Source organism: Hevea brasiliensis, chromosome 16 (assembly GCF_030052815.1).
Source record: "Hevea brasiliensis isolate MT/VB/25A 57/8 chromosome 16, ASM3005281v1, whole genome shotgun sequence".
Lineage (NCBI taxonomy): Eukaryota > Viridiplantae > Streptophyta > Magnoliopsida > Malpighiales > Euphorbiaceae > Hevea > Hevea brasiliensis.
The window spans coordinates 69253870-69272332 of record NC_079508.1 but is presented as its reverse complement, the minus strand read 5'-3'; the positions used below and the strand labels follow the sequence as shown (position 1 = coordinate 69272332).

The following is an 18463-nucleotide window of genomic DNA, read 5'->3' as shown; positions in this document are numbered from 1 at the left end:
TTTATCTTTATAAATGTATTAAATTAATATAGAGAGTATGCCTTTAAAATTAATCGGAGGAGATTTATTTTAATTTGTGAAAATTAATCTAAAATATGCCTGATAGTAAATATAAAATCAGTATACATATATATATATTATAATTTTCTCTTCACATCGGTAAAAATCATTTCCGTTGTGCACCAGCTGACGATCAGAACCGCGCATGAATTGCGAAGCTAAACTTTCGGTACGCCAGGCCACACTGGAACTTTCACGGCTGTTTCCACCCTGGCGCACGTTAGCGAGTAGCCGTTTCCGGCTTATCAATCTGCGCAGCGGAAGTAGCGGAAAGAAAACGTGCTTTGAACTTGAGTTAAGAACACTATACATAAACCCAAACAATAATCCCTGATTTCCCTACCAGAAGTTTTCTCGAGAAAATGAACCAGAAAGCTCTACAGACGCTGCTTCCTGCAAGAGGACCATTCAATTCATCCAGGTTTCAGCTTCTCTATACGCTGAATCCTTTTTTCTCAGCTTCTTTATACTTGTTTAGACTCTGAATTTATGGCTTGTAAATTTTGTTTGCTTTCTGTTTGGATGTCGTGAAAACTGGAGAAGAAACGAAACTCATTCTTAATTACTATGTTTAGTGATCGACGTTTTGATGGTCAACCATAGTTTTTACTTCGGGAGTTGCCAATATATACCAGTCTAAAGACTAAAGAGGTTTCTATTTGCTATGCACTAGTTTAGTTGCTAATGCTTGTTGAATTAAAACTGCTTTATGGATTTGTGAGATGTCGAAATGTTCTGGTGATAGAGTAATGGATTAACGAGGTTGTTGTTAGTGTAGGTGACTGTCTAATAGTTTGAGTTTTCATTGCATTTCAGGCCTGTTGTACTGTTAAGCAGCCTTTTGTTTCTCCATTATATAGAAGGGTTGGATCTCCACGTGTGTGAGCCTATCTATATTAGATAGCAACGAAAACAATTTAATTGGTATATAAGTTTGTGTGGATGCTTTCTCTTTATTTCTTTTTCTTATTCAATTTCAACATATTTTGGTATCATTTTGTTGTATCATGTTGAATTTCTAGTGGACAAGCTTGCTGATTTTTCATTGCTAGCTGGTTTAGAGTAATTTAGCTATTTTTTATTTTATCTGTTTTCCTGTAGTTTTCCTTATAGAGAAGGTTTGGACTACTTGATTATATTTTCTATTAATAAAATTCGTCATTCACCTACAAAAGTGGGGGAGATGGAATTAAATGTCTGGTGATATCTGCAGAACTTTGAAAACAATCCAACGTTTATTGTTTATTTTTAGTAGAAATAATTTCTGGGACATGTTTTTGAATGTTCTTTTTCCTAACAAACAGTTCTGTTGTTAACAATTTGTTACTGCCTGACCACCCCCACCCGGTGCCTTTTCTTTCATGTTGTTGGACTTTTTATCTAAGAGAGGGGCTTGTATGTTAGTTTACATTTAATGAGAAATTCTCACTTCGTGTTGCAGTTGTTTTTTAATCAAGATAATGTACTCTCTGCCTTTGCAAAGAAATGTTGAATGATGTAAGATGTCTGGCTGCAAAAGGCCTCGTCAAAGTGATCAATCTTCAATTACATACAGGTGGAACCAAGTTGAGTGGTCATCTTTTGACCTTACTGATGTTGTCCCTGAGCAAAATGCCTCTACACACTCCGAGGAAAAAAAGCAAAGTAGCATAAATACTAAACTGAAGCAGCCTAAGATACTGAGCACAGCAGAGCTCATCTCAGCAGTGGGGCAGATATGGAGTCTTGTAAATCCTCTTGCTATTTCGGAATCAGAGGCAAAATCATATCATAATGGTAGTGGCTCTCAAGAAAGTGTTAGCTTGGGTGATCTGGCTCGGGAAGATGGTTTGGCAGCTTTAAAAGATGATGATGCTAGATACTTAAGTGTTGACGCAAAGACTGCTTGTAACATTAAACCTTCTGTGCATCCAAAGCCAGAGTTTCTTACAGTAACCCAGAAGTTGTCAGTGTTTCAACCTTGTAGGGGGGATTATACTTGTCCATTATTCTCACATTTTTTCAAGGGATAAAAAATTATCAAATGAGTATGGGACGGGAAAGGGGCTAGCAAGTGTAGGAATTTCATATAAATGGGAAAGGATTTATGGATGGATGAAAGAAATAATGCCTGCTGAATCACAGTATCCTGTCAATGTCACTAAGATTGAGGAAAGAATCTCAATAAATCTGCACTTCAGGAAGTACAGTCAACCATGCTTATGGCTGCATTTCCAGAGATGCAACTCATACTGGAAATAACTTTGCTTTAAGAAGAGCTGACTGCTACTCTGATTCAGTCAAATCAAAAGATACATTAGTAGGTGATAATATGGAAGTAGCAAAGAAGACAGGAACAATCAGCTACCTCTGCTCTGATTATTTCATTGGGACTCTTCATGATAACAATGTACATTGTAGTTTCAAGGGCACCAAGTTCTACTCTTTATGTAGATTATCATATTTACTTTTTAGATACACAGAAGAGTACATATGGAAAATTCAAACATCACACTGATGACAATCAAATGGCTGAGACAAGAAAACAACCTCAAAAGTTTGTTGTTGAGGACAAAAATGTAATGGAGGTTTGTACATCAGCATGTGCAAGACCGCATTATGCCCTTGCTAAGCAAGAGCATGCTTATGCAGGTGCATTTTCTGGTATATTCGTTAGCCTTTGTCTACATCCTGTTGACACAATAAAGACAGTTACTCAATCTTGCCGTAGAGAGCAGAAGTCTATCTGTGACATTGGAAGGTCAATTGTTTCTGAAAGAGGTAAATTTAGTATGACAATTTTTACTTTTTAGTGCTTGTGCTTGGTGGTAATCCATAAAATTTCTTGGCTTTCTATGTCAATCTCTGTAAGGCCTTGTGTAGATTGACAAGATAGAATTTTCAGGTGTAACTGGGCTTTATCGTGGAATTGCTAGCCATATTGCATCTTCAGCTCCAATTTCTGCCATTTACACTTTTACATATGAATCAGTTAAAGGAACTCTGCTTCCTCTTTTCTCCAAGGTGTCATTTATTATTCACTCTGTAATCTATCATATTTATCCTTGCTTTTGTTTTTTTGCCTTGTGCTTTGAGGGGCAAAGTAAATATTTTCTTAGCTGCATGTCTTTCTCCATATTCTTTAGTGTAATGTTATGCCTTTTGAAAGGTTTGCCTTCTCCTTTTTGCAGGAATATCACTCTGTCGCCCATTGTGTTTCAGGTGGATGCGCGAGCATTGCAGCTTCCTTTGTGTTTACTCCCAGTGAGCATGTAAAGCAGCAGATGCAAATTTGTTTACGCTATCATAACTGCTGGTATACCTTTGATATCTTATTCTTTGATAATATATTAGTTCAGTGCTTCCTACTTTGTTTAGGACTTCATCTGGCGGTGTGCTCATTACGAATTTACTCAATCACTGGAGTTATTTCAAAGGTTGTTGTATATTTTCTGAGGTCCACCTTAGTCTTCCTAGATGGTGCTTCCAGCTTCATTTTTCTATATTGTTTATTCATTTGACTCTCATATCTTTGCAGGAATGCCTGATTGGAATAATTGGAAAGGTGGTTTACCTTCACTATATGCAGGTTGGGGGGCTGTACTGTGCCGGAATGTTCCACACTCAATTATAAAGGTTTTCTTTCTACATATCAGATGTTGTCACTCACCATGTGCATTAGATTTTGGGGCCAGTTGAGGGATGTCTACTTCAGGTTGTAAAGCAATTAGACAACTTTTAAAATTCAACCATTTTGCACCCCAATTTTTAGAACTTGGCCTATCTGTTAGTTCTGCTTTCTGGTGTAGTATCTGATTCTGAATATTAACTGTTATGCATTTTTACACATATGAAAGCTTGAAGCAGTTGATGTTGTCATCACAAAATTCGCATGATCAACCCAACACATTACAAACAGTTTGTTCATCTCTCTTTTCCAGCACCCTTTTGTGTACTTTCAACCTATTCTAGTGCAATAATTCTGATTTCACGGTGGTCTGGCTTCTCGATATCCGGCTGCTGGTGATAGTGAGTTATTTTTGGCATTACTGACTTGGTTACACAGGATATGCTGAAAAGCTTTTTTAATTGCTGCAGCTAGTTTGTGGAGGCCTAGCAGGATTCACTGCTGCTTTATTCACAACTCCTTTTGATGTGGTGAAGACAAGATTACAGATACAGGTTTTATATATTAAACAAAAAATATTATTTTTTTTGGAATATTTGTATCTTTATTGTGAAGTTAAATATAGAAGAATATAATTCATCATGATACCATATTATGTGCCTTCAGTGCATATTATGTGCCTTCATCTATTCATTGAACAATCCATTGAGGCTTTTCTTTATACTTGTGTTTCTGGAATAGCTTCTTAAAATGAATCCTTTGGTTCAATTAAATTGCAAGGAACTGTTAGCAGTTTAACTCAAGATATTCATGATGAGAAAAAGATGTTATTTATCATGTTACAGTATATTTTCTATTGATGACTAGTTTCTCTAGTACTATAATACTTTTTAGTGGGAGTATGGTAGGCTTACTGAATTGGGTGGGTACCTAGACAAATTTGTCAGAGTTATGCAATTGACCTTTATGTTTCCTGCTAGGGAGCAACTATCATATTTTTCTTCTCAATATGTTGGGTTTTTCTGGCAGATTCCTGGTTCCTTGAGCCAATATGACAATGTGTTTCATGCCCTTAAAGAAATAGGCAAGAATGAAGGCTTGAAGGGCCTCTACAGGTATGGGTTACTTTTGATCTGCGCATTTTCATCTCAAATAATTGTCATGTTTCATGTTTACATTCTGGGCTGTTTTGAAATATACAAGTGAATTAAAACACTGATTGTTATATTAAAAAAATTACAATGTAAAAGTACAATATATGTGACAATTTAACAGGAGTTTGAAATTGAAGAATAAGTGGGAGCTTTTAGTTAAAAAATCTCTTAGCAAAATTGCTTTTAGTTTTTCAAGTATCATTTTACAATTCTATCTTCAAATGTGGAAATTTTTTATTTGTGGATATTATTATGTAAGCTTGACAATTACTCTCGTTATTTCGATGATCAGGGGATTAATTCCTAGATTGGTTATGTATATGTCTCAAGGAGCACTATTCTTTGCATCATATGAATTTTTTAAGGGACAATTTTTTTTTGGAAGTTCCACATTTTAATGCTCAAAGGATTGAGTATAAAGAAAGCAAGAAAGATGATCCAGCAGGATTGCAAATGCCATCATAATCAGCATCACAGGCATCCTGATCCTCTCATCATCGCAAAAGGATGCATGGTTTGCATTCATGATTATATGATACGGATACCCTTTTGTGATGGCATGGGATGAAGAAACGAGACATTCCCCAGCAATAAGCATAGATGGGACTGCAGCTCCTAACATGGAATTGCGTTTGCCATTTTGTGGTGCTGAAATGAGATATTATCAATTCTGCTTTCCCATTTTTAGGTGACATTTGCATGGTTGAAAAACATTGACAAGGATGAACCTACCAATTTTGCTGTAAAATTGATATACCTGGTTCCCAAACGGTGGTACGGGAGCCAAATCTTTTTGTCCATTGAATCATTGTAACTTCTGTTATGAATAATCTTACCCTGCAAATGCCTGAAATTAGTCGGCTATTGTAACGATTCTTCCAACGGGTTTCCCTAAGCCAAATGCATCTTGGTTGTGAGCTAATTATTAGATGTACAGGGAGCATTAACAAATATCCTCTCTCTCTTATAGAAAAGTGGGTCTGGGAGAATGGATCTCATATAATTGTGTGAGATGGTGCATATGTGCCTAGTGTATATATGACTAGTGCATCTGATAATTTTTTTCAATTGTGACTTGAAGGCCAAGATTTTAATTCAATGGAGTTTTAATGGGCTAGCAATAATCGATGGATTATGCAGGATGAGTTAGCATTTTTTTTCATTTCTCATTATAAAGATGGTTAATCATTTTAAGACTGTATTTGATTTGCGTTGAAACCAGAAGTAAATTGCAATTACTATAATATGGTTTTATCTATTTTTAGTTAGTTAATAAAGAAAAATTTTTTATAATATTTTTATATTTGAATTATTTATGTAAATATTATCTATTTTAAAAATTTCGTAGCTTTTAAATTTTTTTCAATAAATTTTATTATTATCTTTTAACTAAAGTTGGGATAAGAGCACACGGCCGAGACGAATTAGGAAAGCGATTTTACCTTCGCATGGAACCGTTAATGGCATGAAGTTATACAAGTATAAATAATAATTCACAACAAAGTCGTTGTAGTATAGTGGTGAGTATTCCCGCCTGTCACGCGGGTGACCCGGGTTCGATCCCCGGCAACGGCGTTTGTCTTTTTCTAGCCATTTTTGGATATCACAACAAAGAATTTTTGGAGAGTTGAGTTTTATAAAGACGGAGGATAATAGTTTTTTTTTTTTTTTTTTCCTTTAAAATAAAAAGAAAGAAAAATTTTTGATATACAGTACATGCTCAGTCTTCACTCAATCAACGACAAAGAAATTCTAAAAGATTAGAACTTCCAATCGGGGAGAATGCAAAAGTTGAAAGGATTACTGATTAGTTTATTAAAAATAAGGGAGCATGCCCTATGGGACAAGATGTGCCATCTCTATATGGAAAGATCACAGTATTGGCTCTGTTTCAGCAGACAGCAAAATCATCTAAAATCTGACATGTCTGTAATTTCTTTTGGAAACAACATTATTGACCCAGTGCATGAGAAAGAATAAGTGACACAAGCACATCTCATGGAAAATCAGAACGAGGGATAAACCACAATTTATTATTTTGGAGATATAGAATTTTTAACCACCTTGCTCAAAATTCACTAGTAAACAAGTGCTTCTAGACTACCCTCCCAGAGTCTAACTCCCCTTAGCACCTTATACCCAGTATAATACACAGTATAGGACCACCCCACCACATCCACGACCCCAACCCCCGCCCCCCCCAAAACAAAAACCCTTATCTCTCAACAATTGAAAATGGTACTTTTCCCTCTCTATTATGGACAGTATTGAGTTTCCTATTCTATTCCTACTAGTAGAGATAGAAGAACAAATCAAATTACACATCTAATGATCCTGTCATCTTCATATACAATCACCCTCTGGCCTCTTGCTGCAGAATTGACAGCTCATTCAAGTGAACCATTCAGCTTAATGGCGTAAGCTATTGAAGGCTGCACAAGAACTCTAAACTTTAACGAACGAGTCACCCTAGGCCAAAAACTGAGGCAATTGTAATCCTTCAGTTGTATTTGAATAAATATTCATTTCACTTCCAGTCCATCCAAACTCAATCTGTGTTTCTTGGAAAGAGCCACTTTGCATCATCAAGCAATCTGGTTTAGTCTATACCCGAGCAAATGGAGAAAAGGGAGGGTTAAGCACATAAGGCTGCTTGATCTCTTCCATCTTCTTGGAGACTTTCTTCTTCTTTTCCTCCTCTGTGGCTGCTTCAATGAAGAATTGCATTTCCTCCCCCATGAGCACTTTTAGTGAATTGCAATGAGGCAACTGCTTGCTTCTTTCTTCCCCAATATCACTGGTGGCTTCTGCACCATGCAATACAGCTACACAAACGGAAAATGCTTGTAACGTGGATAGCTGTGCATGGAAATCAACTGCATATTGTCCCTCTTCAACAATTCTCATGGTCAACCCTGGAATTTTCTGTTTTGTTCCCTATACAGAATTCAGAATCTAGTTAGAAGTTAGAACTACTGAAAGACTAATCATATCAACAACAAAACTTAATTGGCGGCTCATGCACAAATTCCAAGTATTTAAAAGGAGATTATTTTGGTTGGCTTCAATGGTTTGCATGAGAATGCTTATTATATAGAGATTGTTCTGAATTACAAATAAATAAAACCAAACTTTCTGGTGATTTCTTACAAATGACCATATTAACATGTTATAAAATTGGCTCACTTATTAACTTCGAGAGCACTGTTAACAGGCACTGGATTATATACTTTTTTATACAAAGACATTAAATTGTATTGTCTTCGACATTAAGCAGTAAAAGAAAACCATAAATGTTGCTGGCAGGAATCCTTTTTCACCAATTTCAGGTCATGTTTATCTACAAGATCTATTGGCTGGAATCTTCCTGTGGAACCAGCATTTGAAATCCGAGTTTCCTTAAATTCTTTTATCTAAGATTTTAAGTGTCAAATCTACATTTATTGAAAACATGGTCATAATCAGGTGCCAATCAAGAAGCTTACCTGAACAAAAAGTTCCAAAGGCCGCTGATTATCCATGAGCAGTTCATCTTCAGCACATCTGATACCAGGACTGCCAAAAACAGTTAGCGGACAGCCCATATCCCATCCACCACAGTCACAGCCTCCACCTTTTCTCCATCTATCAAGCAAAGAAGAAGGGCCCCAGCTTTCATCAATTGGATAACTATGGTTTCCAGTTGGAATTACGACATTCAACTTGTCTGGACTTTCTCTGTCTATGAAGTCTTTTCTCCTTTGCTCAAACATAGAATAGTTTAGTAGATTTGAATGCAGTTTATCACTACTCTTACCCCTCCTTTTGTATTTCAGGCTTTCTCTCTTTGCAAATGGGAGTTGAATGACAATAGCTGCAATTTCAAGGTCTGAATGTAAAACTGCAGATGGCAATGGATAAGGATTTGAAGAATCAAAGTTGCTAATACCAGAAGCACGCTTTGTTTGATGTTTTAGTTTCATTGCATCTGAGCCATTGTCCAACTCATAAGTTCCACCACCATAGCCTGATTTAGAACAACTGGGAGGTTTACCAATATCAAGGGAATCTTGTGAAGAAACACTTTGTCTTGCATGGGCTATGTCATACAGTACAAATTCTGTAACCATAGAGTTGTCAAATATGCCACCATTTTTTAGTTCTGAGCATAAATAGCAGGAAACTTGCATTTGCCCCACCAAGGACTCCTTGCTACCATCGGTCAAACTCCAGCCACTTCTCTTCTTTCTACTGCAAGTTGAATGAAATGTGTACACCCAATTAACAGCATTATTTGCGTTCCATGTCTTGGCCACAAAAACTTCTTCAGGGCTATCCAATGAGAACTCGAAATATGGCACCCCATGTTTATTTTCCAACTTGAGACAACCGTGCAGGTGAACTGGTGAACATGCCGCAGTTGATTGATGGGGATCTTTCTGGACAAGCGGAGAATCTACATCTGATTTCCCAACTGTATTTGCAAAGTCATGCAACAAAGATTTCCTCATAATCTGATTCTTTCTCACATTTGATATCCCTGTAGTTTTGTCATCACCAAATTCTGCCATATAACCCAAAGGACTCCCTAAAGACTTGGATTTTAGAAATGGATCAAACATCTTTTTGATGGGACTAAACCGGGACTTTGAGCTGGCCCTAGAAGAGCAATTGCTTTGTGAAGGAGAAGGTGAATGGTTCGTTTCTACCTTTGCAGAAAGCGATTTATGGAATGTCAGAGCCATATCTTCTTCAAGAAGGTCATTAGCATCATTTAGAGGACCAACAACCTGCTCACATCTGAAAGTTGGATTCTCACTTGAATCACTTCTTACAGTTCCAGCAGATTGTTTTTCCCTCTTATCCAAATTTGGACAGATTTCAATGAAGCCATCTGATGAGCAAGGTTCTATGCTAGACTTCCTAACAGATGTTGGATTCAAGTTTGATTTCACTGACAAAACAGGAGATCTCTTATGTGTTTGCTCTTCATCTGAACAACACAAAGAGTCCACAATGCTAAAGGAAAGAGTAGTATCACTATCACGCGACAATTCAATTTTTCTCCTTCCCTCGTTAACTCCCGTTTTCTTCATTTTCCTTACCTCTCTGGAGCTTTGATAAATGGAACCTCGCTTCAACTCAACATTTCCTTCTAGAACGACAGGTCTAGATGGAGTCTTACAGGAGGAACTATGGTAACGATGAAAAACAATCTCTGTGAAGCCTTCTTTTACTGTCAACAAATCATCTTTATGTGTAAGTTTGCTGTTAGTGCTTTTCTTTTCAACATCTGAGAAATGTCGACATGGAAGAACAGTGTTAGGACTCAGATCTGAATAGCAGCTCTTCTCAAAATCCAACTCCATATCTAGCCCCATTGGTAGATACACAACACTGCAGCAATCAAAGATTAAAAATAAAGAGAATGATCATAGCCTTAAACTAGAAGATAAGCAAAATCCCATCCATCTGCAATAAATGAAATCAGCATCTACTTAAATCCAATAATCTCCAAAATGTGAATCCAGATATGCCTTAGTTAATTAGAAATCCTTAAATGAACTCTATTAAGTGCAAATTTTGTTGTGGAGCTTCAGGCTTCAGATACCAGCAACACTATAGTCACCAAAGAAAAACCATGATAAGGAAAGAGGCAAAGTCAATTTCGAAAGGGGAATTTTTCCTGAATAATACAAGAAGCAATTGAGAGCAAAAAGATACATTCTTTTAATAGGGTTATTTCATTACCATAACTACCAGCTAGAAACACAACTATCTGCTCCCTATTAGAAGAAATGCACAAAACAGAGATAAAACTTGAAGTGCAGATCATAATAAGTAGCCAAGAACATATCAAAGCAACACTTCTTTTTCAAGCAGCATAAATATTAAATAGGCCAAACCAATAATCAAGTGAAAGAGTTGTCTCTAATATTCTATCTAGAAGTATTACTAGTATGACCTTAACTTTACAGATAACCCATCTTCCAAAAAGCATACTCCCCATCGTTGATTTCAGAATTTGAATCACGAAATCCGCAAAAGACTGATTTTGATCACCCTAAAACTGAAACCCTTGAACCAGCGAGGGATCCTATGAATTATGATCTCTATAGACTCCCAAAAAAGAGTGAAGAAAAATGTGGAAAGGCTATATAAATTATTAGGAACAACGTTATCTTCGCTTACATTCTAAGCCAGAAAAATAAAAAAATAAACAAATGCTCAAGAAAAGGCCATACCCCACTAGATCTCACAGAAGTAAATTCAAAGAAAAACCCAACAAACTGCAGGTAGCTGCCATCATGTCCATCAATCTCTTCCGCTCAAAGTCTCTTATGAAGCTATGAATCTAGAAAGGAACAAAAAAACACCAAAAACCCATCTTAAAGAAGAGTCAGCAATGACCAAAAGAGTACTTAGAACCTCAAAGAATTAATAAAAGTACAGGATAAAAGCAAAAACCAACAAGAAGTGGACCGATAGCAGCAGTAAAGCATAATAAACAAAAAAAGGCAGTTATGGAGAGAGAGAATGCATGCCTTTTTAAAGGGAAAGCAAAAATGAGGGTGAGTGAAGATAGTGAACTCTCTCTCTCTCCCCAGCATTAGAAAGAGCTGCAATGAGAGACATTGATAGGACTGCTAAGCTTCTGTTCATGTCTAGTAAGTTAAAAAGCCATCTTGCAGCCATGGCATGCAGCTAACACTATAAGAGTTTAGCAATTTTGCTTATTCACCTCTGGACAATGATATGATGAGCAGTTTCAGATGGGTGCACCCATTGTGAAAAGACATTTATACCCATGTAAAACAGCGGTCACTATGCTTTGAGAGGGGACTTTAGGGAGAAGGCCATATTTTGCAGATTTAAATTAGATCAGTGTCTGAAATATCATGTTATGGTTTTGGGAATAGCACATATTAAGACAAGATGATTCCTGCATTTAATTTTACTGTTCCAAATAATTAATTTTTAATTATATATTAATTTAGTAGATTGCAGATCCCATCTGTTCCAATTTACTATTATGTCCTTAGTCTTTTGAATATGTGAACTAATTACTTGACATAAATACCAATTTATAATTTCTTTTCTATTTAATCACAGCAAGTGGTGATAAGTTAATTAGTTTTTATATTTCAAATTAAATGTATTCTATTCATTCTGTTAAAACAGTTCATTAATACTAAATTAATTTCATTTATCAATCAAATTAAATTCTCACTATTAGTTATGCTGATTTTTAATTAATATCAATTTAAAATATGATTTTTCACACATCATTAAAATTTATTTAATGCACTCTAATAACATAGAAACTACAATTTTAATGACTATAAAAAATATGCATCTAGCATTAATATTATAGTTCTTAATATTAATAAGGTATACTTTAATAAATGCAAAATGTTTGTTAAATAAATTTTAATAGGTGTATATTTTAACAGTTATATATTTATCACTAAACATGATGGCTCATTGATAATTGTTGAGAGTTAAAGGCGTTCGGTTTCAGTTTGACTCTTTACACTTGCATTAAGACTAACTATCATCTCCGCTAAGAATGGGTAGATAAATCAATTACAGGTAATCTATACTTATAACTCTTTAAGTGTCCATTATGGCTCAGTGATAGGTCTTCCTGCGGAGGGACTAATCGGATGTTAATGAAACCGTTTAATTACGAACTTTAACTCAGGGTAATGATCGTCGCACTTAAAAATTTTTTTTTTTTACAATTAAAAAAAAGCAGAAATATATTTGCACTTATTACAAAAATGGTTTAAAATGTGATAATCACTGTTTCGTTGGACGAAAACAAAGTTTCGACGTGGTCCTAAAGGTGAATAAAGATATCACAACTTCTTTTTTTTTTAAGAAAAAAATAAAAAATAAAAAGGATACCCAATTCTCATATGAAGTGAACTAGCCAAAGATAAAATAAAAATTTTGAATTTTTTTTTGCTTTTTTATGACCATAATGATAAAATGATAAATATTTTAATTTTTTGTTGTGGTCTGACTTAAAATTGAAATTAAATTGATTTAATTTAAATAAACTTAAACGGGAATTGTTAAATTTAATCCAACTTTTATGAGAAAAAAATTAATAATTAAGTTTAATCAAATTTAAAATCAAATTCAAATTTAAAAAATTATATAATTTCCGTTAGAATTTTCTGAACTTTGAAGTAAAACCATCAAAATTCCTTGTCTGGGTATAAGGGTAATTTGGTCAAATAAGAGTGAAAATAATGTATTGCTTTTGGCTTTTTATAGTTGTTGGTCAAAGGAGAAAATAGTAATTATGACTGCATGTGATTGGCTTAGGCGGGAGGAAGCAATACAGAAGCGGTCGGTCACATCTAATCTGAGACATGGAATCTCCTGCCTAATTTTTTTTTCAGAAAAAAAAAACTTTTTTTTATTATTTTCACTATTTTTAGAAAAATATATAAAAATATAAACATGAAATTTTAATTATTAGAGTATAATATTTTAATTCATTATAATTTAAAACACATTTTAAATGAAATAAATATAAAATACTTTTTGAATTAAACATTTATATTATGGATATACATAAATATAATATGTTTTTGTGGGAGAAGGTTTTCCCACTCTCACCTCGCACAAATCGAGGTCAGGACAGAATTAGAGAAAACTGATCGGGTTTAGAGCGGGATGAAGCTGGTTTGAGAACTTTTGTCATCCTAATTCTTTCAGTCCCATTGAATTAAGTTAGGATAGCCAAACCAATTAAATTATTAAATGATTGATAACTATCTAATTTCGCCAGCCTTTGAAGCTCAGCCCGTTTTTGGCCAGCCTTCAAAAGGCTTCCTGTTTCGCCACCACACTCGATCGGACAAAGCTCTTTCAAGAAGACATTAAACAACCAATTTATAGATAACAGAAAACGTGGAAAAGATTTAGTAGTTTCCACATGCAACCCTATGATCAGTAAGAGTTTCTTTTTCTGTGCTCATTAATTTGCTGTTCAGAGAACACATCATGTACTTAATTAAGAACTCTTGTATATAAATTAAAAGAAAGCAATATGAAATTCACTGCCTTGATTATCAAACCTGTGGTACATTATAAACTGGAAACTCAACCAACAAAGAGTTGGCCTCATTACCAGGTACACTCTACCTACATTTTGGCTCTCCCTTGAGAACATAGGAGAAGTAACTGCATCAACTTTCAAATAATCAATGATGCCTTATATCCACCATAAAGGTTGGAAAAGAAACTCATCAATCCAAACCATTGAAAACACAGAAGAGGGGAAAAAGCATTGATTGCATACTGCACAATAATAATTGCTCAATCAAAGTGTTATATCAGATGAGGCTTGTATGAGGCTACTGCTATATATCTCAATGGCCAACATTTGAACAGCTAAATTCCTTTTACTTTAAAAAAATATATGTAAAATAGAAAAAGTGATGATGACACATGCATATATACCAGTGTAGATAATTCATAGTGCAAAAACAGTGAGCTTCAAAATGCCAGCAAAAAGATGAGAATAACATGCCAACATACAGCCGGGGCACCGCAACGCCTGTTATGTTATGATGAACAGCTTGAAGCGTTGAACCTTTGAACTTGGGCAAGTTATTAAGATTCCATAGGCTACCACAGTATTCATCCCATGCCTTAGCCTCAACGGATTCTGGTCTCTGATAATTCACGAGTGGAAAGCCACTCCCATATCCAAATTGAACTTCACCTGCTTATCCCTCCGCAATTTCCCAAAACTTTTTCTCCATTTGCACTCGTGAAGCAGATCCTGATCCAAACCATTTCCTCTTGGCCCGTTCAGCCGCACACCTAAAAGCTTCCACTGTAAAGTGTTTATCAGGCACAAAACCAAAGCTATCCTTATCTGAGTTCAAGCACTCAAAGCAATACCAGTTCCTGAATGGGATTTGCTTTAATGGAGGTGAGAGACAATAAATGTGTCATCCCTTATTACACCTATCTCACAAAAGCATCACTTCACCATGCAAACCGCTCTTGCATTGCTCACATCTTCCATCAAGCTCTTCCTCTTCCCCTTTGTCAGCCTTATTAAAAACCTTAGCTTTCTCACAATCAAGATTCTTTCTTCTCTTTTTTGAGCCAGAAATCTGAGCCTTATCTTCATATTTCTTATCCTTTTGTACTCCCCTTTTGCAACTCTTAGTCACTTCCTTATTTAGCCGATTATAATTCTTCTCATAATCACATAGGCGGTCAAAATACAATTGACGCAAAACATGCTTTGCAGAGTCCGAAATCTTCTTCCCTGATATCACAAACTTGGACTCCTCCTTCTCCTTCACAACCTTATCATACCCACCAAATCTCTTCATAGCATTCAATAATTTACACGAATGCAACTCTTCCCGTTCAAAAATTCTTCAACTTCTTACCATAATGCTCCCCCAAAAACCTCCTGTGCTACAAAAAAGGTTTTGAATCACACGAAGCAGGCCTAGCCTGCAACTAAATGAATGGCCTGTGTTTTTTGGGAAAGCTAAAATTATCTAAATTCAATGCAAATGGTGGTGACCAGCTCTTTGGTGGTACAATCTTTCATATCCCATATTTCTCAGCATGAGCTCTGATCTTGTATATATACTATAAGAGGTCCGTAAATTCCACTTCACTAGGATAACAACGGATTAATTATTTAAATAATGTGATTTTATAAACATTTTACTAAAATAACTTGAAATATCAAAATAATGTAATGTCATAAAAATCACAAATTGAAAAAGTGATTTCATGTTTAAGCATCTAAACAAGAAATCACCAATTCAAATATAGTTTTTTGTATCTTTGTACCAGTGCAGCAGAGCAATATAGCTCACAAAACCGTCAGTTAAACTAATAATTTTATATGTTATCACATATCAATTGAAACTCTCAATTTTTAACACTAAAACAACCATTTCATTTGGTGGTTTTAAGAGCAAACTGAAAAGTTATTGCAGTGCATTGAAAAAGAAATCACAATAAGATGAACAAATTTTTAATAAGATGGACGGATCTTTTTATCAGAATTCTCATTAATTTAAAGCTTATCAACAATTTCATATTAAGACAAAATTGTAATATTTTATGAAATTAGAGTTATAATATTATAAATTAATATAAATCATAATTAAAATCACAAAAAAAAATTACACTCATAATAAAAATATAAATAAAAAATAGTTACAATACACTTAATTTATTTTAAACTATTTATTAATTTTCATTTTAAGGAATAATTTCAAATTAAATAATTATTGTCACACCTTACCCCTCTGTAAGGCATAACATGATCCCGTAGAATACTTAATGAACTACCGAACTTCACCTACCGATAACTCATTAAGCACTCTACAAGGGATTTTAAAACAAATTTCTTACTTTTGGTAAGTGGTGAGCATTTTCTAATAAGTACTTAAAACATTTAGTTAAAATTAAAACTAGTTAATATTTTTTGCCCATTTTATTTTTACGCAAATTTTATAAAAATTTTGACAAAGTTCCCTCTGTATTTTGAGAAAACAGTTCTTCAAATACCTGTAAAAAGCACTTCTAAAAATTTTCCTCAACAACTGCTTCAATTTCATACTCAAACTCAATCAATTTCTCAACACATTTATCAACTTTCAAATTTCAAATCCACTTTCCAATGATCATCAAAATACTAGCAATCCATTTCATTCAAATTAAATAAAATAGTTCCATTCATAATTCATTAGAAACAAAACAATTTAAATACATCATTATAAAATTTACATTAAGAGAATTTCAAACTACAATATATATTCCAACTTTATACAAATTTTATACAAACTGCTCAAGACCCATTTTTACATGTCCATACATTTATGTGCAATATATATACATCAAGAGAAATATTTATAGTTAGGGTATAAATTATACGCGAAGACTTCAAGCTAAATGATCCTCAATCTTCAGCAGCTCAGTCTGCTGCTTCTCTAGTCTCTAAATCTGCGACAACAATAAAAGCTATCGCTGAGTACTAGGACTCAGTGGTGCACAACATACTAAAATAATCTTTATGCAAAATATAAATCACATTTATTCAAAAATTTGACTAAACATGAACATTAAACACAAAACATGAATTATGAGGTTTTAATGTAAACCGAGTTCATTTCGAAATATCAAAACATGTTTTATAAAACCCACAGTTAGATTATGCCATTCGAAACAAATAGAATCTCAATAGCCAAAGGCTAAAGAGAAATCACATCACAAGGCTAGCTAGCTCAAATATATGGATATCCATTTACATTCTCTTCTACTGGCATACCTCAACACTTCTCTAGAGAAGGAATCAAAATTCGAAACTAATTACCCCCACTAGTCGTGCTAGTGAGGTGTCCAAATATATGGTAATGACACTGTGGTTTCAAAACTTATCTTAACAATTTACTAAACATTTTCATTTCAAATATACACAATAACTTTCACAATTTAAATCAAACATCATAAGAATGTCATAATTCAATATTTCACATTATTCAAAACAGTATGCAGAAGATAATTATAAAAAGTATACGTGGTGCACAAACCTCAAACGAGTCGCCTATTGGCCTTGACTCGACTCCTCGGGTTCTGTCCCGGTATTCTTTTCCACTGAAACACATAATTTTACAGTGTTTCAGTACCATAACTTAGCATAAATCCAATAATAAATTTAACTTCACTTTTACCTAGCTCTAACGTGCTAAATTCGATGTTCTTGAAATTTTGTGTTTCGGATTACTTTCACTACACTATTCAAGTCAAATTATTGACTTTCTAAGGCTTAATAGGTATGGGAATTCCAACTTTACCCACATACCACATTTTGGTCACTAAACTTGTTGGTTTTGGTCATTTTCTCAAAACTTAGGTCTTTTAGGCAAAATTGCTAAGTTTCAGTTTTGGTGTCCCTAATTGTACTGTTTCATTAGTCAGTTTACTATTGGAATTTGGCAAAACTTTTTTCATAGAAAATGTTCCTTATTGTCTTAAGTTTATTCTCCTTTTTGAATCACCCCAATTGGAGTTTTGTAGCTCAAGTTATAAGCAAATAATGTTTACTGTTCATGCTGCAGAATTTTATTCTGGCAGATTATTGATTCCAATTTTGTTCAGCAATTTGATCAAGTTAGGTCCATAATTTGGTCTAATTTTCTTCATACGAAATATTCTACTATGTCTTAGGTTTCCATCGGTTCAAGAATCGCCTAAATCGGAGTTTTCTAGAGAGAGTTATAGCCATTGAAACTTTACTGTTCATATGGCAATCTGCAGTTCTGCAGATTCAGGTCACCAACTTTCCTCAGTAATTTGATTGGGTTAATGGCATAATTTGGGTTGGTGTTCTTCATGAAAGTTTTAGATCTATATCTCATCTAACCCCTGGTAAAATTTTAGATCATTTTGACCTGCCTAGCTCGAGTTATGATCAAATGAACAAATACTGTTCATTTGATCAGTTTGTGCAGAGGCAGCCTGCGATTTTCCGACTTCGGTCACTTTGTTCACTAGGTTTTAGTCACTTTTTGGGCAGGCTTCCTAAATGAAAATTGTGTCATTTTATGTCTATTTTCATTCCCAATTGGTGCCATATCAATTGGATATAGTTTTGTGTCAT

At 34.6% G+C, this 18463-nt stretch overlaps 2 protein-coding genes and 1 non-coding gene across 9 annotated transcripts; 2 read left to right on the top strand and 1 right to left on the bottom strand.

The window, feature by feature from the left end:
• The first annotated feature begins 206 nt into the window (after nt 1-206).
• On the top strand, nt 207-5752 carry LOC110656062 (uncharacterized). Of its 4 annotated transcripts, none has more exons than XM_058138772.1 (10): nt 207-481; nt 1502-2820; nt 2945-3063; nt 3231-3311; nt 3418-3476; nt 3578-3675; nt 3880-3957; nt 4138-4221; nt 4697-4782; nt 5114-5752. In XM_058138772.1, exons 3-10 carry the CDS (start codon nt 3023-3025, stop codon nt 5217-5219), a joined length of 633 nt encoding a protein of 210 aa, XP_057994755.1. In that variant the 5' UTR covers nt 207-481; nt 1502-2820; nt 2945-3022; the 3' UTR covers nt 5220-5752. The 4 variants fall into 4 exon arrangements, with proteins under 4 accessions (XP_057994755.1, XP_057994756.1, XP_057994757.1 ...); XM_058138773.1 differs by having other exon boundaries at nt 2936-3063; XM_058138774.1 differs by having other exon boundaries at nt 2912-3063.
• Nucleotides 5753-6324: 572 nt separating this feature from the next.
• TRNAD-GUC (transfer RNA aspartic acid (anticodon GUC)) lies at nt 6325-6396 on the top strand. The gene has a single exon. It is a non-coding gene; the product is annotated as a tRNA-Asp (tRNA).
• Nucleotides 6397-6835: 439 nt separating this feature from the next.
• LOC110656060 (uncharacterized) lies at nt 6836-11701 on the bottom strand. 4 transcript variants are annotated; one of them, XM_021812590.2, is made up of 4 exons: nt 11273-11701; nt 11046-11155; nt 8307-10197; nt 6836-7758 (listed from the first exon to the last, which is right to left on the bottom strand). In XM_021812590.2, exons 3-4 carry the CDS (start codon nt 10179-10181, stop codon nt 7426-7428), a joined length of 2208 nt encoding a protein of 735 aa, XP_021668282.2. In that variant the 5' UTR covers nt 10182-10197; nt 11046-11155; nt 11273-11701; the 3' UTR covers nt 6836-7425. The 4 variants fall into 4 exon arrangements, with proteins under 4 accessions (XP_021668282.2, XP_057993787.1, XP_057993786.1 ...); XM_058137804.1 differs by lacking the exon at nt 11046-11155 and having other exon boundaries at nt 11346-11701; XM_058137803.1 differs by lacking the exon at nt 11273-11701 and having other exon boundaries at nt 11046-11272.
• Nucleotides 11702-18463: the final 6762 nt, after the last annotated feature.

Excerpts from the sequence above, each read along its gene's own strand:
- LOC110656060 (XM_021812590.2), bottom strand. The coding sequence starts at position 10,181 with ATGGGGCTAGATATGGAGTTGGATTTTGAGAAGAGCTGCTATTCAGAT. Across the intron at positions 7,759-8,306 it reads CTTTGGAACTTTTTGTTCAG|GGAACAAAACAGAAAATTCC; the intron begins GTAAGCTTCTTG and ends AATTCTGTATAG.
- LOC110656062 (XM_058138772.1), top strand. The coding sequence starts at position 3,023 with ATGAATCAGTTAAAGGAACTCTGCTTCCTCTTTTCTCCAAG. Across the intron at positions 3,676-3,879 it reads TTCCACACTCAATTATAAAG|TTTTACACATATGAAAGCTT; the intron begins GTTTTCTTTCTA and ends ACTGTTATGCAT. Across the intron at positions 4,783-5,113 it reads GGCTTGAAGGGCCTCTACAG|GGGATTAATTCCTAGATTGG; the intron begins GTATGGGTTACT and ends TTCGATGATCAG.